The sequence below is a fragment of the Heptranchias perlo genome, chromosome 2, assembly GCF_035084215.1.
Source record: "Heptranchias perlo isolate sHepPer1 chromosome 2, sHepPer1.hap1, whole genome shotgun sequence".
Classification (NCBI taxonomy): domain Eukaryota; kingdom Metazoa; phylum Chordata; class Chondrichthyes; order Hexanchiformes; family Hexanchidae; genus Heptranchias; species Heptranchias perlo.
Genome location: NC_090326.1, coordinates 145,443,807 through 145,468,860, shown reverse-complemented (window position 1 = coordinate 145,468,860; position 25,054 = coordinate 145,443,807). Strand labels below are relative to the sequence as shown.

General features: G+C 42.3%; 1 protein-coding gene across 4 annotated transcripts in view; it reads right to left on the bottom strand.

The window, feature by feature from the left end:
- Window positions 1–25,054, bottom strand: part of LOC137344713 (disco-interacting protein 2 homolog C) — a 515,123-nt gene that overhangs the window by 127,683 nt on the left and 362,386 nt on the right. For 2 of the 4 annotated variants that reach the window (XM_068007846.1, XM_068007860.1), the window contains exons 9-11: window positions 21,872–21,963; window positions 19,790–19,900; window positions 10,938–11,012 (exon numbers count right to left, since the gene is read on the bottom strand). In XM_068007846.1, the coding sequence (XP_067863947.1) occupies window positions 10,938–11,012; window positions 19,790–19,900; window positions 21,872–21,963 (278 nt within the window). The remainder of the gene's footprint in view (window positions 1–10,937; window positions 11,013–19,789; window positions 19,901–21,871; window positions 21,964–25,054) is intronic. The other 2 variants (XM_068007854.1, XM_068007862.1) reach the window with 1 other exon arrangement.

Genomic DNA, 25,054 nt, shown 5'->3' with positions numbered 1-25,054 from the left:
GTTTGAAAGTGATGTAGTTCAATCCGAAACTAGGGTCTTAAATCTAAACAAAAGGAAACTACGAAGGTATGAGGCGCAAGTTGGCTGTGGTTGATTGGGGAACTACATTAAAAGGTATGATGGTAGACAGACAATGGCTAGCATTTAAAGAATTCATATATAATTTGCAACAAATATATATTCCTTTAAGGCATAAAAACCCAACAGGAAAAGTGGTCCAACAGTGGCGAACAAGAGAAATTAAAGATAGTATTAAATCAAAGAAAGAGGCATATAAAGTCGCCAGAAAAAGGAATAAGCCTGAGGATTGGGAGCATTTTAGAAATGAGCAAAGGACGACCAAGAAATTAATAAAGAAAGGGAAAATGGAATATGAGAGTAAACCAACGAGAAACATAAAAACGGACTGTAAAAGCTTCTATAGGTATGTGAAAAGGAAAAGAGTGGCAAAGGCAAATGTGGGTCTCTTACAGACAGAGGCGTGAGAATTTATAATGGGGAATAAGGAAATGGCAGAGAAATTAAAAAAATACTTTGTGTCTGTCTTCATGGAAGACGACACAAAAACCTCCCAGAAATACTAGAGAGCCAAGAGTCTGGCGAGAACGAGGAACTGAAGGAAATTAGTATCAGTAAAAAAATAGTATTAGAGAAATTAATGGGACTGAAAGTCGATAAATCTCAAGGACCTGATGATCTACATCCCAGGGTTTTGAAAGAGGTGGTTATAGAGATAGTGGATGCATTGGCTGTCATCTTCCAAAATTCTATAGGTTCTGGAACGGTTCCTGCAGATTGGAAGGTGGCAAATGTAACCCCACTATTTAAGAAAGGAGGTAGAGAGAAAACAGGGAACTACAGACATGTTAGCATGACATCAATAGTAGGGAAAATGCTAGAATCTATTATAAAGGATGTGATAACAGGACACTTAGAAAATAGTAATAGGATTTGGCAGAGTCAACATGGATTTATGAAAGGGAAATCATGTTTGACAAACATATTGGAGTTCTTTGAGGATGTAACTGGTAGAATAGATAAGGGGGAACCAGTGGATGTGGTGTATTTGGATTTTCAGAAGGCTTTCGATAAGGTCCCACACAGGTTGGTGAACAAAGTTAGAGCACTTGGAATTGGGGGTAATATATTGGCATAGGTTGAGAATTGGTTAACAGACAGAAAACAGAGAGTAGGAATAAATGTGTCTTTTTCAGTTGGCAGACTGTGACTAGTGGGGTACCGCAGTGATCAGTGCTTGAGCCCCAGCTATTCACAATCTATATCAATGATTTGGATGAGGGGACCAAATGTAATATTTCCAAGTTTGCTGATGACACAAAACTGGGTGGGAATGTGAGTTGTGAGGAGGATGCAAAGAGGATTCGTGCTGATATAGACAGGCTAAGTGAGTGGGCTCGGACATGGCAGATGGAATATAATGTGGAAAAATGTGAAGTTATCCCTTTTTGGTAGGAAAAACAGAAATGCAGAGTATTTTTTAAATGGTAAGATATTGGGAAATGTTGATGTTCAAAGGGACCTGGGTGTCCTTGTACACGAGTCACTGAAAGTTAACATGCAGGTGCAGCTAGCAATTAGGACGGCAAATGGTATGTTGGTCTTTATTACAAGAGGGTTTGAGTACAGGAGTAAAGATGTCGTACTGCAATTATATAGGGCCTTGGTGAGATCACACCTGGAGTATTGTGTACAATTTTGGTCTCCTTACCGAAGAAAGGATATATTTGCCATAGAGGGAGTGCAACAAAGGTTCACTAGACTGATTCCTGAGATGGCGGGATTGTCGTATGAAGAGAGATTGAGTAGACTAGGCCTGTACTCTCTGGAGTTTAGAAGAATGAGAGGTGATCTCATTGAAACATACAAAATTCTTACAAGGCTCGACAGGGTAGATGCAAGGAGGATGTTTCCCCTGGCTGGGGGATCTAGAACCAGGGGTCACTGTCTCAGAATGAAGGGTAGGCGATTTAGGACTGAGATGAGGAGAAATTTCTTCACTCAGAGGATGGTGAATCTTTGGAATTCTCTACCCCAGAGGGCTGAGAAGGCTCAGTCATTGAGTATATTCAGAACAGAGATAGATAGATTTCTAGATATTGAAGGCATCAAGGGATATGGGGATAGTGCAGGAAAATGGCGTTGAGGTGGAAGATCAGCCATGATCTCGTTGAATGGCAGAGCAGGCTCGAGGGGCCGGATGGCCTACTCCTGCTCCTATTTACGTTCTTAACGCAGATTAGTGTGAAGAGAATGAGGAGAGGCAATATAATCTAAATGGTAGAATTTTAAAGGGAGTGCAGGTACACAAATCCTTGAAGGTGGCAGGACAAGTTGAGAAGGCTGTTAAAAAAGCATATGGGATCCTGGGCTTTATTAATAGAGGCTTAGAGAACAAAAGCAAGGATGTTATGCTAAACCTTTTATAAAACACTGGTTAGGCCTCACCTGGAGTACCGTGTTCAATTCTGGGCACCACACTTTAGGAAGGATGTCAAGGCCTTAAGAGAGGGTGCAGAAGGGATTTATCAGAATGGTACCAGGGATGAGGGACTTCAGTTAAGTGAGAGATTGGAGAAGCTGGGGCTGTTCTCCTTAGAGCAGAGAAGGTTAAAAGGAGACATGATAGAGGTGTTCAAAATCATGAACGGTTTTGTTGGAGTAAAGAAGGAGAAAATGTTTCCAGTGGCAGAAGGATCGGCAACAAGAGGACACAGATTTAAGGTGATTGATAAAAGAGCCAGAGGTGACATGAGGAACCATTTTTTTACGCAGCGAATTGTAATGATCTGGAATGGACTGCCTGAAAGGATGGTGGAAGTAGATTCAATAGTAACTTTCAAAAGGGAATTAGATAAGGGAAAAAATTACAGGGCTATGGGGAAAGAGCAGGGGAGTGGGACTAATTGAATACCTCTTTTGAAGAGCCAGCATGGGCACGATGGGCTGAATGGCCTCCTCCTGTGCTCTACCATACTATGACACATCCTTTCCTTCTAAAATGATCTTTCAAAATTCCCTAGAGTTTAGAATGTTCCCTGTGGATTGGAAGGTAGCAAATGTAACATCGCTATTCAAGAAAGGAGAGAGAAAACAGGAAACTTCAGGCCAGTTAGCCTGACATCAGTCAGCAGGAAAATGCTGGAATCTATTATGAAGGATGAGGTAACAGGGCACTTAGAAAATCATAATACGATTAGGCAGAATCAACATAGTTTTATGAAAGGTAAATAATGTTTGACAAATCGAAGAGTTTTTTGAGGATGTAACTAGCAGGGTACATAAAGGACATAACATATTTGGATTTTCAAAAGGCATCTGATAAGGAGTTACACAAGATAAGGGCTTGGGGGTTGGGGGCAATATATTAGCATGGATAGAGAATTGGTTAACAGGCAGAAAACAGAGAGTAGGAATGAACGGGTCATTCTCAGGTTGGCAGGCTGTAACTAGTGGGGTGCCGCCAGGATCAGTAATGGGGCTTCAGCTATTTACAATCTATATTATTGACTTAGATGAAGGTACTGAGTGTAATGTATCCAAGTTTGCTGACGAAACAAAGCTAGGTGGGAAAGTAAGCTGTGAGGAGGACACAGAGTCTGCAAAGGGATATAGACAGGTTAAGTGACTAGACAAGAAGATAGCAGATGAAGTGAAATGTGGAGAAATGGGAAGTTATTCACTTTGGTAGGAAGAATAAAAAAACAGAAATTTTTAAATGGTGAGAAACTATTAAATGTTGGTGTTCAGAGGGATTTGGGTGTCCTTGTACATGAAACGCAGAAAGTTAACATGCAGGTACGGCAAACAATTAGGAAGGCAAATGGTATGTTAGCCTTTATTGCAAGGGGTTTGGAGTACAAGAGTAAGGAAGTCTTGCTGCAATTGTACAGGGCTTTGGTGAGACCACACCTGGAGTACTGTGCACAGTTTTGGTCTCATTACCTAAGGAAGGATATACTTGCTTTAGAGGCAGTGCAATGAAGGTTCACTAGATTGATTCCTGGGATATGAGGGTTGTCCAATGAAGAGAGATTGAGTAAAATGGGCCTATACTCTTTGGAGTTTAGAAGAATGAGAGGTGATCTCATTGAAACACAAGATTTTGAGAGGGCCTGACAGGGTAGATGCTGAGAGGCTGTTTCCCCTAGCTGGAGAGCCTAGAACAAGGGGGAATAATCTCAGGATAAGAGGTTGGCCATTTAGGACAGAGATGAGGAGGAATTTCTTCACTCAGAGGGTGAATCTTTGGAATTCTCTACCCCACAGGGCTGTGGATGCTCAGTCATTGAGTACATTCAAGGCTTAGATCGAAGATTTTTGGACTCTAAGGGAATCAAGAGATATAGGGATCGGGTGAAAAAGTGGAGTTGAGGTCGAAGATCATCCATGATCTTATTGAATGGTGGAGCAGGCTCAAGGGGCTATATGGCCTACTCCTGCTTCTACTTCTTATGTTCCTGTATCCTCATCATGCTATGGGAAGGGTGGTCCTTCCATCTTCTCTTCAATACCTTTACCTTCTGCTTCTGGTGGCAGTAAACCTCACTTGATTACAATATTATGCAGAATGCAGCAAGCTACAATGATTCTCAAGACTCTCTGACCTGTATTGCAGGGTACCATCAGATTCATTCGGGCACCTAAAATGGGATTTCAGAATTCTTATACTCTGTTCTATGACACTTCTTGTTGTTGGATGGGCCTCATTGCATCTGTTGTCCCCTCTGTCTGTGGAAGCCTTACTGGAGTCATCAGTCATGACAACAGTCCTGGCGTTGTGGATTGTCACATGATGAAAGTGTCATGGCAGCTTCCTGGGTATCTTCATTGGCATGCAGGATAAGGTGACTTTTCATCATACGCCAGCTGCACATTAATAAAATGAAAACCTTTCCTAGTCTTAAAGTTGAGGGAGCTGTCATATGGAGCTTTGAGTGTGACATGTGTCTGTCAATTGTTCTTGTACCTGTGGGAACCTTTGTCTGTTGAACTGGATTGTTCTCTCTTTTTGTTTGTCTGTTCCCATTGGGAAGGATGTGAATTGCACACCCCTTCCGAATAGAGAATCCGTGACCTTCTTGATGTAAGGGTAAGTATCTCCTGATTAATGTGGCAAAGAACACCTAATGTTATTTGGAAGGATCCAGTTGCAAAGAAATTTAGGTCAGTGGTGATCTTGATGGGTACACACAATGTTGCTTTCGTGGTTGAAGTGAGCTGAAGTTCTTTAGCCAGCAGTTGGCTTATTTCCCAAACAGCGTCAGAGAAAGCGAAGCCTACTGAGTCACTAGCCATCAGAAAATATTGATCTGTAGACCCTGAAGAGTGTAGGTGTGTGTAGGGAAGAGACTTCTTCTGTGATACCTCCCTCAAAGCGCTCCAACCTAGCCTCTTCCATGTACTCATTGTGAGTGGAGGAGCCAGTGCAGGGGGGGGGTCATGCCCCGCCTCCCACAATCATTTTGAGGTCAGCCAACGCAGCTTTGGAGAACCCCCTCCATTCCGCTCCCAAGAATATCCATCACCCATCTTTGGCCTCCAGATTTGGACTGCAACTCTGTGCGGTTCCCAACTCAACCTTCGGACTAGGTATATCGGCATTCCCCAGTTCGGTCCCCTTCCCACCAACTTGGCCAAATCTTGAATTCGACACCCCCCCACCCACCCTGCTGCCTCCCAGTTGGCCAAACTTAGCTCTGCCAATGCTTATTATCCTCCTCCTTTTTATAGCACGAGAATAGAGGGATTCCATGTCCTCAGGGAAAATCAGTACTTTGAGCAGAGTTGGCTAAAGCAGATAACATTTATATAGTAGCAATTATTATTTGAGGTGGAACTTGGGACATGGGTAGAGGGGTTAGCCACATTCCTTGACCCCATTTACAAGAGACCTTAAGAGGGCACTAGCGCTTTCTTTTGGAAGATAATTCGGATGCAGCTTTTTAGCAGCGGATTTGGAACCCATTTTATTTTATATACCTTCCCAAAATGAGTAGTAATTTGGAGGAAAAGTCAGCCCAATGACTGTGTCAAAGCAAAAAATAAATGTTATCAAACTTTCGGGTAACTGCATAGTTATTTCTGGTTTACTAGGCTCACACAAATGAACATTAAGTGGACTGTGAACCTATAAGAAAGTTTCCATTAGGCTAAACATTTCTTACCTATTATTATTTTCATCCAAGAATAGGAATTCCTTATGTGGAAAAAAACTGAATCCACCAACATAACTGCATGACTGAACAGATTGGCATACCAATGAATTGTCCCGATGCATTCAATCTCTTCATTAAACATTTTTTGATTCAAGAGCAGATCACTCATGCCAGTGCTCATGGTAAGTCAAAGCATATGATGCTTTATAGGGACAAAAGTGTTCATGTAACACACAATTTATTATTCTGCTACTAATGTGGACCTGTGCTTAAAGTGGCCTGTCCCTTTGAAACCACAAGGTCTAACTGCTGTGAATAAGCACATTCTGAGGCCAATTACAGACAAATTGTGAAGCACAGAGATGTCAATCGAAGCATATTATTTCTTTTCCCTTTTTTTTTTAAAAAGATGCTACTTGTTCATTGTACATGCCCTGCTTGTTAAATTGTGAATTGCTGCTGCTCTGTGAGTATATTTAAGCCAACCAGTTCAAGCATGACAAACTTGACATGTGTGATAATTTACAATGTGACTGATACACTCGGCACAAGACATCACGTGTATTAGTGGATCACCCATGGTATTGTTCATGGCAAGTTTGATAATATGTCGCTTTATAAGGAAAGGAATGACATACCAGGAAATGTAGAGAGGTTGATGGGCAGGAGACAGAGAGTAGGGATAAAGGGAATGTCCTCTGGTGGGATGTGACAAGTAGAGTTTCCCAGGGATGTGTACTGGGGCCTCAGCCTTTCACCATATATATCAATGACTTGGATGAAGGAATAGACAGTTGTATGTCAAAGTTTGCAGATGACACAAAGTTAGGATGCACAGTAAGTTGTGCAGATGGGAGCAGGAAGTTACAAAGGGACATGGACAGATTAAGTGAGTGGGCAAAACCGTGGCAAATGGAGTTCAATATGGGGAAGTATGAGATTATCCACTTTGGACCCAAGACAGACAATTTGGAATTTTTTTTTAATGGTGAGAAATTAGGAATTGTGGAGGAACTAAGAGATTTGGGTGTCCATGTACGCAAATCACTACAAGCTATTGGAGAGATACAAAAACAATCCAAAAGGCTATTGGAATATTGGCCTTTATCTCAAGAGGGTTGGAATACAAAGGTGAGGAAGTGATGCTTCTGTTATAGAGAGCTTTGGTCAGACCCCATCTGGAGTATTGCGCACGGTTTTGGGCACCACACTTCAGGAAGGATATACTGGACTTGGAGGGCAGCTTCACCAAAATAACACAGGGACAAAAAGGGTTAACTTATGAGGACAGGTTGCATAAACTTGAGATGTATTCCCTTGAATTTAGACAGTTGAGGAGTGTCAAAACGATTCGATGGGGTAGATACTATTTCCTCTGGTGGGGGGAATCCAGAACAAGGGGGTACGCTCTTAAATGTAGAGCTAAGCCATTCAGGAGTGAAATCAGGAAGCACTTTTTCACACAAAGGGTAGCAGAAATCTGGAACTCTCTCCCCCAAAAGACTGTGGATGCTAGATTAATTGAAATTTTCAATACTGAGGACAATAGATTTTTGTTAAGCAAGGACATCATGGGCTATAGATCCAAGGTGGGTAAATGGAGTTGAGGTACAGATCAGCATGATCTGATTGAATGGCGGAACAGGCTCAAGGGTCTGAATGGCTTACTCCTGCTCCTATTTCTTATGTCCTTATGAATGGCCAACTCCTGTTCCTATGCACATTATTTTGTTGCTAAGATGATTCCATATTTCTTTAATACTACAAAGTCATTCTAACTGTTGTTGAACCAAACAAGCTAACAGCACAAGAGGGCACTGTGTCTGTGCCTGCTCTTTTCTAGAGAAATTCAAAACGAGTTCTACTGCCTTCCTATGCCCACAGCCCTTTATCTTCCCCGAATCCAAATATTTATCCAATTTTCCCTTAAGATGCAATGGTCTCTGCTCCAACTAATCCTTGTGGTAAAGTATTCATGTTCCAACAACACTCTGAATAAAGAAATTTCTCATACCCTTGATTAAATTTCTCAGCTTTTTCTGCACCAGTGGAAATAGTTCTAACATCTCAAGTCTCTCCTCAACTATAGTTTCCCATCCCTGCCATCATCTTGATGAATCTATGCTCTAGTGCTTTTATGTCCCTTCAATATGGGGGGTCCAAAACTGCACGCAATTCCGATTTGTTACAACACTCTAAACAATGGTTTGTACAAGTTTATGCTTACTTCTTTAAACGGGGTAAAACTGGGTGATGAGGAAAAGCAGAGAGATTTGGGGGGTCAGATTCACAAGACATTAAAAGCAAGTGTTATGGCAAAAAGTATAGAATATAAAAGTTAAGGTGCAATTGTGAATCTATATAAAACCTTAATAAGGTTGGAGTATTATGTGCAGTTTTGGTCGCCACACTATAGTAAGGATGTTGAGGCAATAGAGAGGGTATCATGCAGATTCACTAGGATGCTACCTGGTATGAGAAATTACAAATACAAAAAAAGACTTGGAAAAATTGGGGCTGCTCTCTATTAGAGCAGTGGAGATAACAAAGTGAATTGATAGCGGTGTTCACATTTATAAAAAGGGATGGGACAAACTTTCCAGTGATTGAGGGGTTTAGAACAAGGGTCATTGATACAAGATTAAATGCACAAGATTTAGGACAGAGAAGAGAAACATTTTTTTTTAAACACAGAGGATTGTGAGGCTTTAGAATGCACTACTAGAGTTAGTGACTGAAGTAGTGGCCATGAGGGTGAAATTCAATTTTGGCGGGGGCAGATCAGCCGCCTGTTATACCTTTCCATTGAAGTCAATGTACCCCCACTGAAGTTAAATTTCAACCCCCATGTTAACATTTAAGGATAGATTAAATAGGTGGTTGAAGGAAAGATGAATAAAGGGATATGGGAAAAAGTTGGGCAGGTGGGATTAGGGCTACTGCTCGTGTGGAGGATAAACACCAACACGGACTGGTTGAACTGAATGACTTGTTTTTGTGATGTAATTTCTAAGTAATTCTGTACTTTTGCACTTTATTCTACTATTTATAAAACCCAAAATGCTACTGGCTCTGTTTTTTTATGGTTTTATCCACCTGCACTCTCACTTTCAGGGAATTATGTATTCGAACCCTTGGTCTCTTGGTTCATCCGCACCCTTCAGTGTCTTTTCCATACTCCAATTCCTTGTGTTTCCTCCCAAAATGTATTAGCTAACACTTATCCACATTATATTACATTCTCCACCTGTCTCCCCATTCTGCTAACCTACATCTTACTGAAGTCTCTTATAGTCCTTTTCACTGTTTGCCGAACCCCTACTTTTGTGTCATCAGCAAGTTTTGAGATTGTGCTCCCTATGTTGAACTCCAAATTACCTTTATACACCGAGAACAAAAGTGGACATAGCACTGAGGCTTGGGGTGCAGCACCTTCACCCATTCTACAATCCACACATGTATCCTCTTTGTTTTATGACTGTCAGTAAACTTTCTATCTTTGCCGCTACATTTCCTCATTTCTTTCTATCAAGACTCGAGACACTTCAGCGAATCTTCTGAAAATGCATATATACTACATCAACTGCAGTTCCTTTCTCTATCCAATCTGTCACCTCTTCAAAAAAAAACTTCTACATGTGTCAAACAATATTGGGCTTGAACAAATCCATGCTGGCTGTCCTTGGTTACTCCATATAAAAACCGGATTTGCTCATTAATTATATCTTCATAGCATCATAGAATCTCACAGCACAGGAGGGCGCCATTTGGCCCATTGTGCCTGTGGCTCCTTGAAAGAGCTATCCAATTAGTCGCAGTCCCCTGTTCTTTCCCCATAGCCCTGCAATTTTCTCCCCTCCAATTCCCTTTTGAAAGTTACTACTGAATCTGCTTCCACCACCCTTTCACACAGTGCATTCCAGATCATAACAACTCACCGTGTAAAAAAAAGTCTCATCTCACCTCTGGCTCTTTTACCAATCACCTTAAATCTGTGTCCTTTGGTTACCGGCCCTTCTGCCTGTGGAAACAGCTGTTCCTTATTTACTCTACCAAAACCCTTCATGATTTTGAATGCCTCTATTAAATCTCCCCTTATCCCTTCTCTGCTCTAAGAAGAACAATCCCATCCTCTCTAATCTCTCCATGTAACTGAAGTCCCTCATTCCCTTGAATTATGGATTCTAAAAATTTGAGTTAGACTGGTCTAAAGTTATTCAGTTTATCCTTCGCTCCCTTCTTTAACAAAGATGTTACATTAGCTACTCTCCAATCCAACAGCAGAATTTGCATACTGGAAGAATGAAAAATTGTGCCCAGGACCTGTCCTGTCACTTTCTCTCTGACTGCTTTCTACAGCCATCAAGGTTTATCCACCTAGAGTTCTACTATTTTTCTTTTACAATCAGTTCCAAAACAGAGTCTCAGTTCAACCAGAGTTTAATGGTTTGGTGAGGGAACTTGGCAGGGTAAAGTCAGAGTTTAATTGCTCTTCAGTTTGCAAATGAGAACATACGATAAAATATCTGATTTTCCTTTCTTGTTTTAAAAAGAAAAAAAGTGAGATTGCTAATGTCATATCTTAAAATTGTAAAGCATAGACATTCTAACACCTGAATTACTAAAATAGTTTCTGTTGGTGGGGGAATTTTCTGGCTTTTTTTTGAACATATGGATATGCGAAATTTGACTAGAACAATTTGCCGATAATCGTGACACAGAAAGTGTGACTTGACAGACAAGAAATGCGCACACACATACCATTTTTATTATTAAAGCTAGCAGATCTCCCATGGCGTTGCTCACGGTGAGTCGGAGGAAACGTTGTTTTATCTCCTGTAACGTACAATACATTATCAGGGCCACTGACTGATGGTGACTGAATAAGTCAAATTGTGTTTTTTATTACACAGTATTGTGGGAGTATGTGTATTTTTGGAGTATGTGTATTTTTGGGTCAAATTCCATGATTATATGTGCAAAAAGTATAAATCAGTGTCCTCGATGACATGTTCATATCTATTTACATTTGCCTCTTACCTTTTTAAAAAAAAATCCCAGGATACAGAGGAAGGTAGTAGGGAAGATGATCCATGTTGCCTATGCCGTGTTTGGGGAGTTGGGGCTATGTGGCTTGATAGCGTTGAGATGATAGTCCTGACATCTGGGAGCACTGGGAGAGTGGGATGGGGTCAGGTAGGAACAGAGGGATGTGGTGGTGGAAATTGCAGGGGGGTGCAGGAAGCATATGATTTGATTGAGTTGGGAGGGTCTTTCTGGGTGGAGGGGTGTCGCAGAAGCAGGGACATCTGGGAGTAGCAGACTCTCAAATCCAAAATGCAGAAGTAGTGCAGTGTTGTGTCAAGATATGGTAGGATAAGGGTTCTGGTTTGTGTCAGTGCCAGAAAGGTAATGCTGGACTGTGATGTTGAGATCTGGGGAATGTGGGGAAAGCACAGTTTGGTAGCAGTGAGAAGGCCAGAAAGTGGGAATTTTGGGAGTAGGGGATTAGAGAATTGGACAGTGGAGTGCAAGCATCTGGGAGACTTGGGCAGGGTTGTGCTAATGTTGGACAGTGTTGAAATACTAGACTTTGGTAGAAATGGAGGGTAGTGTTGGGATGTAAAACCACTGGCAGGAGTGGGAACACTAGGAGAGAAGTGCTAAGGTGTGACAAGGTGGTGCGTGTCCAGGAATGGTGATGGGGGAATGAGAGTAGTGGGAGAAGTATTCTGAGGTCTGGGAACATTATATTGGAGTATGGCAGGGCTGGGATGGGGGTTTGGGTATTGGTATGATGTTGGGATCTGGGAGTTGAGGGGATCATGGTCTAAGAGCATTGGGAGCAGAGATCATGAGTATGAGGGTCTAGGAAACTGATGTGGGAAGAATATGAGAGTTCTCTGAGTAGGAGGGGCAAGTGGGGATAGAGGAAAGGTACGAATGCTCAGGGAGTGTGAGCAGGAAGCTTAGAAAAGGGCAGTTGCAGCAGTGAACTGGGGAAGTCTGTTACTTAAAATAAATACAGCTCAGTATGGATTTTAACTAATACAGATTTCCCCACCTCAATGCTAAAAAAGCCATTTTGGAAATCTTGTGTTCCCTGCATCCCATCCCACTGAGAAAGCTGGACTCCCAGCATGACCAGGAAGTGAGTTAATATTTGAATCAGTGGCCTTGATGGCTATTTTATGGAAGCACTAACCCATCTCCATCTATCTGCTTTGGATTATAGAGTTCATAACCAAGGGTCTTCTCTGCATCCTGCCAAATAGGGTTCCTTTACTGAAAGGAAATAAATGTTCATCATTATGATAACTGGGCCCTAGATTTTTTTTTGAGGTTTCCCAGTCTTTTACCGTGTTTAGCACCTATATGCTCTGGCATACATCCAGTGCTATTAGCAAGTGTGCTAAAGGTGACAAGATGGACAAACATCACAACTTATCAGTTTCCATGCGGTTAGCAAGTAAGTGAGCTGATAGCTTGTAACAGAGCTAAGGGTGACAAAGTAGATCGGCACCATCACAAGTTAAGTTATTTACTTGATGGCGATAATATAGATCATCTGCCTACAGCGATTCAGTCATCGTTCGTCTTCGATATGAGATAATGCTATGGGGGCAGATATATCTCCAATCAATCTGGTATCCATGATACAGTGTTTATGGATCCAAAGTGTTCATCATACTGGTAATGAGGACTGAGCAGCTCTGCATTTATAGTGTCTGTTTTCATGACAGAGAAGAGGAGGCTACATACCTGAGTGACTATTTTCCCAGGTGGTCTAAAACGTCAATGGAAAAGAAAATTGGGCTTAGTGTAAAAAGGGCTGCCAATTCACTATTGCCCGTTTTGCTCTACCCCACCCGCCCCCCCCCACACCCTTTCCAAGATGATTTTATACTCCAATGTGTCTAAAGCCTCCAATTCCCTCATGGGCTGTCAAGCCTCCCCTCTCCGATCTCCTTTCGTCACACTCAGCATTCCTACACCTTCTCTTCCCTTACCCCCCACCAACAGAGTCAAGATTAATCAAGACCTTTGTGGATAAAAAGGGGATTAGATAGTTGCCAAAAAGGATATAGGTACAGTAGTTGGTTGAAAAAGGAATATTAGAAGATATGGAGGGCAAGTAGGAAACTGGGTTTGGGTGGCTCGTGTGGAGAAAAACACCTGTGCAGACTTGATAGGCCAAACAACCTGTTTCTGTGTTGTAAAATTCTATGAATTCGAATATGTATCATCAATAATGAATTTCGCATCAAATTTAATAGGCTTTATTTGGGCACACAAGAACCAGTGAGTGCAGTTCTGAACTCATGCAAGAGTCTTGGTTACCTGGAAAAGGTTATTACATTGATACAGAAGAAAACAACATGAATATTGGAATTAGTAAAGGCCATTCAACCACTTCAGATTGTTCAGTCATCCAGGTCTTGATCAAAAGTCAATTTTTCATCTTTTTCTTACCCTAAACCTAATTCTCTCTACTCTTCCCTGAATCAGCGAGTGACAGTGAATTCCATAACTTATGCAAGTTTGAAGACGTAATTCCACAAATTAAGATTAGTTTGTGGCTTCCTCAGTTTATAATCATGTATTCTAGTTCTCTTATCCTGGTTCTGTGCAAGAACCTAAAAACAGACAAGAATGAGAAAAGCTTATCCCACAAGCTTCTTAACTCTCATCACATTTGCTGCATTTTGAAGAAATGTTTCTGCCTCTACTTCTCTGACAGGTAGATTATTCCAAACATTTATCACACTGAGCAAAAAAAAATCCTAATATCTGTTTTATTTTGACTTTTCGTTGTTTCAATTGTTATATCCTCTGGTCCTAATTTACATAAATATTCTGTATTTACCTTATGTACATACCATTTAATGCACCCACGATGTGGTTCTTTCTCTCTTTTCCCCCTCAACAAACCATCTTACTTATAGAATGTAATTCTTGAGATTCTCAAGTCTTATCTGCTAGCCCATCCCTTTTATACTTGGGATTGAGTCTTATTGTACTTTACTGGACCCTCTCCAAATCAGTCGTTTTTGATGTCGAGGGATTCATTTTTCACAAACAGCAACCAAATGCAGTAATTATGCGACAAAGCAAGAGCCTGATACTGCAGTAGGCATATTACATCTTCAGAGCAAGGGTAAGCCAGGGCTAACTACTGTCATCCACCTCAGTTAAATTGCCTGAAAACAGGAAACCAAGTGTCTGCCTAGAATGCAAAACAATGCTCATGCAATGAGTAAGTTGCTTTCAAATATAGCAGCGTTGATCCAAAAAAAGTACAAAAATAAAACCTGCATTTAAAATTGCAGTATCCCACAATCTAAAAATTTTTATGCTTGGCTACAAACTAGAAAATCTTGCCTAAGGAAGTATCTTGATTTAAACTACATCTATTTTTAAGATATAACAATTTCTTCCAGCATGGATCAGCCTGGAAAAATTCTGGGTTTCAAGACAAGTGTCCTTGATCGCCCCTATGTTCCTGTCAATCACTACAGAGTTTATAGACTAATGTCCTTGGTCCCTCTTAAACACCCCCTCATTCCTGTTAATCACAGAGCCAAGATCATGATGTGCAGGGAAGGAAGTTTCACGCAAGCCTCAAGTGATGCAAGAAATTAGTAAAGTTTTTCCCCACCCCCACAAGAGCAGCAGATATGACTCCCAATAAGTACCTATTCAGTGATTCCTGCTAGAAAGTGCACAGGTTTAGTGCCACAGGGTCGGCCTCAGCTGTGATGCAGCTCACCGTAGAACAGCCTTTCAACATTCACTGGGCTCACACAATAAGAATGTACACTTGGCTGCTTTTTGCCAAATGTAAGACCAAGTTTTATAACTTTAAAACAAATCATGCTCTGGAGTAAATATTGAACAAATAGTTTTTGCAGTTGTAACTATTAATGGTAAACAAATTAAGAGGGCAGCAGGATTTCAACTATTAGCAGTGCATTAATCTAAGTTCCATAGGTCAACATATTATGTTTTATAATATGCAGAACTTCATTAGACTACAATTCACTCCTCTGAAGTGCATACCCCCTGTTGGAAGAGTAGAGTTATCCTAAATTCAGAATTACCCTTTTATTAATTTCTGTAGAATCTAATTTCTATTATGTGCACAGCTGGTTTATTATATTATATTTTATTTATATATATATATAGTTTAGTCATCCATGCACCTGTTCACACTACTACAAAAATTAATCTTATAATAATTTGTCTGTTAAATAAGTCTAGATGGAGCAAATATCACACTTCAACTCGTGACCTTTAATAGTTCTACTGTAAACAAACAGCATTTTCCCAACTTATTGTCCACACATACTTTAGATGTCATAACATATGAACAAAGGAATTCTTGGCAAGCCTTTACTAAACAGAAGTAACTATGGGCGTCATTTTGGCACCCGCTATCGGGTGCGTTCCTGGCAGGGGGGCTCCGAAAATTGGAGAATTCCAGAGTGGGTCGGGAGCCCGACTCCAACCTGCCCACTTCCGGGTTCCCCACTGACGCGCCGGCGTGCGCGCGCAGCCCCCGCTGGTGGGAATCCCGCAGGCAATTAAAGCCAGCGGGATGCCACTTGAAGCTATTTACTTTGCTTGTTCAGGTCATTAACTGACCTGTTCAAGGGATTATGTGAGGAGGGGTGGGATTTTAAAGCAAACTGGGACTATTTCCCACACTGGGGGAAACACTCCCAGTTCAAATGGACGTGTTGCAGCTATCAGCCTGTGGCAGCTGCAAAGGTCCATTTGACAGGTTGGGGGGGTGGACCCTCACTCATTGCAGGAGGCCACTCTGTCACTTGGGACAAAGTTTGGCCTCCACCACCCTCCTCCTGACAATCGAAGTCACCAACCTGCACACTTACCCCGGGGTCCAGAGACATGTATCTACCTTGCGGACCCCCTCAGATGTACATCTTCTGGATGGGGGCCACCGTAGCTGCAGTCATGACCTCCTCGGAGGGCGAACAGCATCACCAGCCTTGCCATCCACCTCTGACACGTGGAGCTCCACAACAGAGTGCTGAGACACATCCACCTGCACAGCAGGAGGGAGGGCTACTGCAGAGAGAGATGCGTCGCAGAGGGCACTACCCTCGCCACAGGGTCCACAGACCGAGGCTCAACTTCCTGGACCTCTCTGAGCAGCAGTGCACACGGAGGCTCAGAGTCACTCGACATGTAGTCATGGACATCTGCAGCCTCCTTCATGCCAAGCTGCTCCTGGCTGGCCCGAGCACCATCTTCTTACCTGTCGCTGTCAAAGTCACCACTGCCCTCAACAACTTCTCCTCCGCATCCTTCCAGGGTGCCACCGGGGACATCGCCGACGTCTCAGCCGTCTGCACAAAAGAGCCCTGCAAATACACCTACACCCACTCTGCAGTGACACAATGGGTGGCATCAGTTGTGGGTCTTCATTGTGATCCTCAGGAAAGGGCATTATTGCACAAACCAGACAAGATTCGTGAAGACATGGCAGTAGTGGTGCCAATATAATATGTAATGTGAGTTGGTCAGAAATTCAATATAAGTAACAACCATGACAAACCCTCAAACACCCTCATGCATCCCCTTCATGCTCACGACACGTTTGCCTTATGCTGCCTACCACACATCTGTGATGCATGCCCTGTGGCTGCGGCACAGGTAGTGGCAGGTTGAGTGAGGCTGACCGTGAAAGAGATGCACGAGAGGGTGAGTATGAGATAGAGCCATGAGATTGTATGAGGATTGGGTTGAGTGGTAGTGGCGGGATGAGTACTGGCGAGGTGAGTAGGTGCAGGTAAGATGAGGATGAGCTTTGAGTGGGTATGAGGGGTGATGTGACAGAGTAGTGTTGGCAGTGCAGAAGGAGATGTGGGGTGGGGGCGGTGATGTGGCAGACGGAGTGTAGGGGAAAGAGTAAGTGTACTCACTTCGGCTGACCTACTGCGGTCATTGGAGTGCCTCCTGCACTGTATGCCAGTGGGCAATATGTTGGTGGTGCAGGTGACCTCCTCTGCCACCTCGAGCCAGGCCTTCCTGGTGGCAGAGGCAGGCCGCTTCCTCCCGCCCGCCGGGGGGAAGATCTCTGTCTCCCCCTCCTCCTCACCCCATGTATTGATACCTGGAGTGAGGCATCATTAAACTGGGAGCAGCCTTCCCCCTGGGCTGCTCCATACTGTAATTTTTTCTATTTGTTGCAGCATCTGTCAGTGGAGGACTGCCCCTTTAAATAGAGCTCCTCCAGCTGACAGATCTTACTGCGCATGCGCAGCCCGCCCGACGCGCAGATCAGCAGTGGGGAACCCGGAGGACAAGGTAAGTGGACCCAATTGGGCTACGATCGCGCGGGGAGCTGACTGATTTCACCGGGCGCATTACCCACGCACCCGATAGCCCCCCCGCCGAGAACCCGCAGCCCTGGTAACATCGGGCCCTATAAGTATGTTGTTTTGTTTTTCAATCAAAAAGTTCATAAAATACTAAAATATCCTAAACTGAGAGAACTTTTTAAAAATATGTTTCAATACAACACTAAAATGTCAGATAATCCCAAAAAACTAAAGAAATGCAAAGATTAAAGAAAATTTAAGAAGGTAATGTGAAATTAGCGGATACTTCTTTTGTAAAGCTATTCTGTAAAACTGAACACCAAAGATATTAATTTAATGCATTTGAATATATTCATACTTCCATCCAATAATAGTCAACACGCAACATTCTACTCATCCCCTGCTAAATTCAAATTTATGCGAAGTGATACATTTCAGTCGGAAGAACGAGGACAGGCAATATAAAGTAGAGGGCACAACTCTAAAAAGGGCACAGGAACAGAGAGATCTGGGGGTATATGTGCACAAATCGTTGAGGGTGGCAGGGCAGGCTGAAAAAGCGGTTAAAAAAGCATACGGGATCCTGGGCTTTATAAATAGAGGAACAGAGTACAAAAATATGGAAGTCGTGATCAACCTTTATAAGATACTGGTTCGGCCTTAACTGGAGTATTGTGTCCAGTTCTGGGCACCGCACTTTAGGAAAGATGTGAAGGCCTTAGAGAGGATGCAGAAGAGATTTACTAGAATGATTCCAGGGATGAGGGATTTTAATTATGTAGATAGACTGGAGAAGCTGGGGTTGTTCTCCTTGGAAGAGACGGTTGCGAGGAGATTTGATAGAGGTATTCAAAATCATGAAGGGTCTAGACAGAGTAGGTAGAGAGAAACTGTTCCCATTGGCGGAATGGTCAAGAACCAGAGAACATAGATTTATGGTGATTGGCAAAAGAAACAAAGGTGGCATGAGGAAAAACTTGTTTACACAGCGAGTGGTTAGGATCTGGAATGCACTGCCCAAAGGGGTGGTGGAGGCAGAGTCAATTGGCCTTCAAAAGGGAACTGGATAAGTACTTGAAAGGAAAATGTTTGCAGGGCTACGGGGATAGGGAAGGGGAGTGGGGCTGGCTGGATTGTTCCTGCATAGAGCCGGCATGGACTCGATGGGCTGAATGGCCTCCTTCCATGCTGTAACCTTTCCATGATTTATCCAGGTCAGTCAGCACATGTACAGAGAATAGATGAGTTAATTTTTCAGGTGTGGACCCTTGGTCCGTCGAAGGGTCCACACCTGAGACGTTAACCTGTCTGTTCTCTCCACAAATACTGACTGATCTGCTGACTGTTTCAGGCATTTTCTCTCATTGCTTTGGACTTCCAGCAACTGCAGTTTTTTGCTGGTACTGAGCTGGAACAATGCATTATTCGTCACTTGAATATTAACCAGAGGGGGAAAAAATCCTAAAAATTAATAAAATTAACTTTTGGAATGGATGGTAAACTTGTCAGAGGTGTAGGAAAGAGCTGCAACAGGTCACAATAGATGAAGTGTAGTAATAATGCAGAGAAGGAAATAGGGGAAGACTAACAAAGTAGGATAAGACATACCAACATTATTTGGACTAGTGGAAGGAGTCTGCACTCAGGATGTTGAGGCCTGCCTTTTCTCATTTTGTCTGCTGGTGGCAAGCTGTTAGTTTTCAGCACTGTCTTATTACATTGCAGGTTTCCTGCATTTATAGTTTTTCCTCATTAGCCATGTTCCGTATTTAACATCTTTTCATGCCTTGCTGATTTTCACAAATCTTCCATCATTTTTCATCACTGCTAAGCTTTTAACAGAACCTCTTTAGATATCCTCCCATAACTCTTCCATTCTTTCACCTTTTCTCCCCCTTTTACTTTCTTGAGTTCCATTAAATAGTTTGTCAGAACTGGAAATGGAAAAATGAAGCAAAGAGTCTACCCTCAAAATGTTAAGCAGTCTTTTCTCCTTTCAAATGCTGACAGAGCTGCATTTCCTGTTTCTGCCACTCACAAACTGGTGCCTTTGGTTAGTTAATAACTGGAATAGGGAAAATAAGAATGTTAAAGATGATCTGGCCCAGATAAGATCATTGACTGGCTGTGACCTCCAACTGCTGGTAAATGTGACTTGGATAATTCATTTCTGCCCATTTTAAGATGATTTTTATCTGCACTGCTACTATTATGACTCAAGAACAAAGCAGAATTGTTGTGCTTTACAAAAAAACCAGGTCTTACCTTTCTTGTAAGGGGCACTTCAATAGGAACAGGGACTACCTCTGCCAACAGACAACCGTAAAATGCAACCATAAAAGCAGCAGGATCATTGTTTGGAAAAACAAGTGCTACCTAAAGGCAAATGAAAAAGACGGCTTAAAATACTGCTACAACAGAAAGTTCTTGTATTAAAAAACACCTGCTCTGAAATCATCTCAGCAGATTATCAGTCTACCCCTGATAATTTAGAATGCGCTTAATCGAAATGTGCTTAAACAAATTTGAATTGAGAAATAATAAAGCAGCTTGCATTTATATAGCACTTTTCACATCCTCAGGACGTTGCAAAATATTCACAGCCGAAATGAAGTACTTTTGAAGTGTAACCACTGTTGCAATGCAGGAAAATGATAAACGACCAGATAATCTGTTTTTGGTAGTGTTGGTTGAAAGGTAAATGTTGGCTTGGACACTAGATAACTCCTCTGTTATTCTTCGAATAGTGCCATAGGATCTTTTATATCCACCTAAGAGGGCAGATGGGGCCTCAGTTTAACATCTCATCTTTTAAAAAAATTCATTCTCAGGATATGGGCATCGCTGGCAAGGTCAACATTTATTGCCCATCCCTAATTGCTCTGGAGAAGGTGGTGGTGAGCTTTCGTCTTGAACTGCTGCAGTCCATGTGTTGAAGATACTCCCACAGTGCTGACAGGTAGAGTGTTCCAGGATTTTGACCCAGTGACATTGAAGGAAGGGCGATATATGTCCAAGTCAGGATGGTTTGCAACATGGAGATGATGATGTTCTCATGCACCTGCTGCCCTTGTCCTTCTAGGTGGTAGAGGTCACAAGTTTGGGAGGTGTTGTCGAAGAAGCTTTGGCGAGTTACTGCAGTGCATCCTATAGATAGCACACACTGCAGCCATGCTGCGCCGGTGACAGAGGACTGGATGTTTAAGGTGGTGGATGGGCTGCTAGTCAGGCTGATGGTGTCAAGTTTCTTGAATGTTGTTGCAGCTGCACCCATCCAGGTAAGTGGAGAGTATTCCATCACACTGCTGACTTGTGCCTTGTAGCTGGTGGAGAAGCTTTGGGGAGTCAGTAGGTGAGCCACTCACCAAAGAACACCCAGACTCTGACCTGTTCTAGTAGCCATGTTATTTATGTGGCTAGTCCAGTTGAGTTTCTGGTCAATGGCAACCCCCAAGATATTGATGGTGTAGGTTTCAGCAATGGTAATGTCAACGAATGTCAACAGGAGGTGGTTGGACTCTCTCGTTGGAGATGGTTATTGCTGCCACTGTGTGGAGTGAATGTTACTTGCCACTTATCAGCACAAGTCTGGATGTTGTCCAGATCTTGCTGCATTGCGGCATGGACTGCTTCATTATCTGAGTAATTGTGAATGGATCTGAACACTGCAGTCATCAGCGAACAGCCCCACTTCTGACCTTATGATGGAGGAAAGGTCATTGATGAAGCAGCTGAAGATAGTTGGGCCTAGGACTCTGCCCTGAGGAACTTCTGCAGCGATGTCCTGGGGCTGAAATGATTGGCCTGAAACAACCACAGCCGACCTGAATAACAGCACCTTTGAATTATCCACTAATTTGAATTAAGCAACATAACTATCACAGCGAAGTAAGAACTTAGTCCTCAAAAAAAATCATCATATTCAAATGAAGCAACTTCAAATTACAGATGTCTAGGAAATATCATATTCCACAGTTCTTCATATAGCCAGCCCTCTATTAATCTTCTATGTCAGGTGCTTATCCCTTGAATTTGCTGATACAATCAACTCTGACTGCCTCCCTTGGCAGTCCATTCCATACACTCCCCACGCTTTGCGCGAAGTAGTTAAATCTAAACTCTCTCTACAACCTCCCTCTTCCAAGTTTAAGGCTATGCCCTCTTGTATAATCTGTGACAATGCTGAATATACTGGCATCATTCTACCCAATAGGATCTTAAATACTTCAGTAATATGTTCCATTGCTGGATTCAAAAATATAGAATCAAAAAACAATTGAAACAATTAGATACATGACACATTCAACCCCGAGAGAGTAATTTCAATTCTCAGTGCTCCATGCTCACCCTGTCTCCAGGCCTGACCATTGGTTCCTGCTTGGTGCCCAGTTTATGTAGGATGTTATAGGCCACTTTCATGCTCCTTGTCCACAGCTTCCCTGTTGGTAAGAAGCAATGCCAATACCTCTGATTATTCAAAGGAAAAGCCAAAAATAAACCCTGTGTTTATTTTTTTTAAACCAACTTAACATGTAGAGACCAAATCAATGCGGTGCTACACAGAAAATTGGAAGATACATTCACAGTCCATATCAAAAACTCAAACACTAAACCCAAGCACGAACACTGGCAGACCATGCAATAAGTTAACAAAAGTAGAGAGAAGAAACAGGGCTTCCCATTTTTACATTTAAAAAGTTATGCACATGAAAAAGCAGGTTTCCCCCCCCCCCCCCCACTGGAAGAGAATATCTTGTCCTCTCAATACGTATGTACTACTTTAAATCTACACAACATTTTTATTTAATGCCAGGTTCTATCTAACAAATAGAAATTATAGCACAGTAGCGGGCCATTTGCTCCATTGTGTAGGAGCAATCTCTTCAACTAGAGCTATATAGTCTAATTGCCTCTCCTTGTGTCCTTTACATTTTTCCTTTTCAAATACTTATCATTTACTATCACTTAAAATGGAATTGAATAAGGCAAGTAAACATCATCAGGCCCTACACAACACATCCCAGTGCGACCATATACACTACCGGCCCATTGCTTAACCATGCAATCTCCTCGGAGGCAAAAAAAAACAAATCTTATGAAAAATCCTCTGCGACTCTCTAACGCAATCAAGCAAAGCTGCAGAAGAACACCTAACCCATAACTCCTCATAATTGCAGCTAACAAATTACTCTCTATAACTGGAAGTGTCTTCTTCACTCAGGAGCTTGACAAGCTCCCTTTTAAAAGCCACATGTCTAGGTTCCAAAAAGGTGACGACTCTCTATTAAAAGCAACACTTCCTGAGCATCCAACATAACTGATATTTCCTCTAAACCTATCCTCAATAATCTATCCGACCTATTGCTCCAAAATGATTCCCTTTTGCAAGGAGTAAATCAGGGGTTGGCTGTAGCCTGGCAAGGTTGTGGTGGCCCTAGACTTTCTCAGGCTGTACACTTTGAGGGACTTGCATCTGAGCCAAACATACCTGGTATTGCAGTGGCTGACTGGTTCTGCCTGCTTTCTACCATCTCCCTGCTTGCTGTATCATGAGTTTCTGATAGGTTGTCATCGGTCCATTAAAAAATGTGTTGCGCTTCTCCCTTTTTAGGAGGGCTTCCAGTGGCTGAGGAGTAAACCTGTCTTTTGTAACTGTGTAATACCCCATTCTTCAGCAATTCTGTGAAGCCAACAGCTACTCTGGGCTCACCAGTGCCATTATATCTGTTCATATGCCTCTTGGTTTCAGTTTAGAGATAACGATTGCTTCTTTTGTTTCCTCGGCAGGCTTGCAGTATGAGAGTTAATGTTGACTTTTATCAGCTCAAGTACTTAAAAACAGTTAAATCATTTGTTAAGCAGCTTTCGTTGCAACCCATAAAGAAAAAAAATGAACAATCATTCAATCCCTCAGTAGCTAGTCAATAGTATATGAGCCTGGAAATTATTAAAGTAAAGGTGAGTTTTCAAAGCAATAAAAATTAAAAAAATCTTTTCCCCCTATTCTACACTTCACTCCGAATGGCTTTCAAATGAAAAAAGTACAGCTCTCCTATCTAGTTGCGACTCCCTGATGACAATCAAATTCCACCTATGCGATTAGAAGATTAATAGCAAAAAAAAGCGAGTGTTTGGTGAAACATATCATGGCATGTTTTGGTCAGGTATGGTTGATTATTCACAAAAATTCAAGTTTTATCAGGCATGGATTAGCTATATGCAGGTTTCACACTCCCCATTAATGCAAAATTGCGGTTTTACTGTGGAATAAAGTCACTAGTTTGCCTGTGCATTGAATTCAAGGAAGTATTGTTTTTTAATTTGATGTGCAGACAGATCAGTGGAGTTCTTCCATCTGGAGGAAACAGTGTCCTAACACTTTGGCTTCACAACAGCTCCACTGAACTTCAATTATTTTTTTAACACCCCCCCCCCCCCCAGTCAATTTTCTCCTGCACTGAAGGCATTGACTGCTCTTTGAGTCCCACAAATACCTTGCACAAGTAGTCATTATTCATGCATGAAGCTGGCTAATCAACTATGTTGCGGGGGGCACGGTGGAATATTATTGCAAAGTCCAGTCCTGTCTTCACCTGATTTCCACCGCTAGGAAGAGCTTCTGGTTTGGTGACCTGAAGCAGAAACCTTAAACAATTTCCCCCTCCTAATCAGGAACTCTCTGGCAATTCTAACATACCTAATGCCAAACTAGCCGAGATTAGCTCACTCAGCAAGCTGGGAGCCATGATTGTCTGTGTGGCTCACCTATTCGCTCACTGAACCGAATGACCACTGCAAGAGCCCAGCAAACCAGCTATAAAAATGGGACTTAGAATCATAGAATGGTACAACAGAGAAGGTGGCCATTTGGCCCACTGTGCCTGTGCCGTCTCTTTGAAAGAACTATCCATTCTCCTGCCATTTTCCCATAGCCCTGCAAATATTTCCCCTTCAAGTATTTATCTAATTACCTTTTGAAAGTTATCATTGAATCTGTTTCCACCATCCTTTCAGGCAGTGCATCTCAGGTCATAACAACTGCATTAAAAAAATTCTCCTCATTTTGCCTCTGGTTCTTTCGCCAATTACCTTAAATCTGTGTCCTCTGGTAACCGACCCTTCCGCCACTGGAAACAGTTTCTCCTTATTTACGCTATCAAAACCCTTCATTATTTTGAACACCTCTATTAAATCTCCCCTTAACCTCTCTGCTCTAATGAGAACAAACCCAGCTTCTCCGGTTTCTCCACATAACTGAAGTCCCGCATCCCTGGGACCATTCTAGTAAATCTCCTCTGCACCCTCTTTAAGGCCTTGATATCCTTCCTAAAGTGTGGTGCCCAGACTTGGACACAATACTCCAGTTAGGGACTTCAATGAATATTAGTGAGTAGAGTTCAGTAGGTGCTGTAAACATCTATGAGTGGAGCTCCACTTTGCCTGCCCAGAGAATGCTGTGGAGTTGGCAGTGTAGCATACTACTGATTTGCCCACTCCAAAGCAAGTACTAGTGTCAAACCATTAATTGCA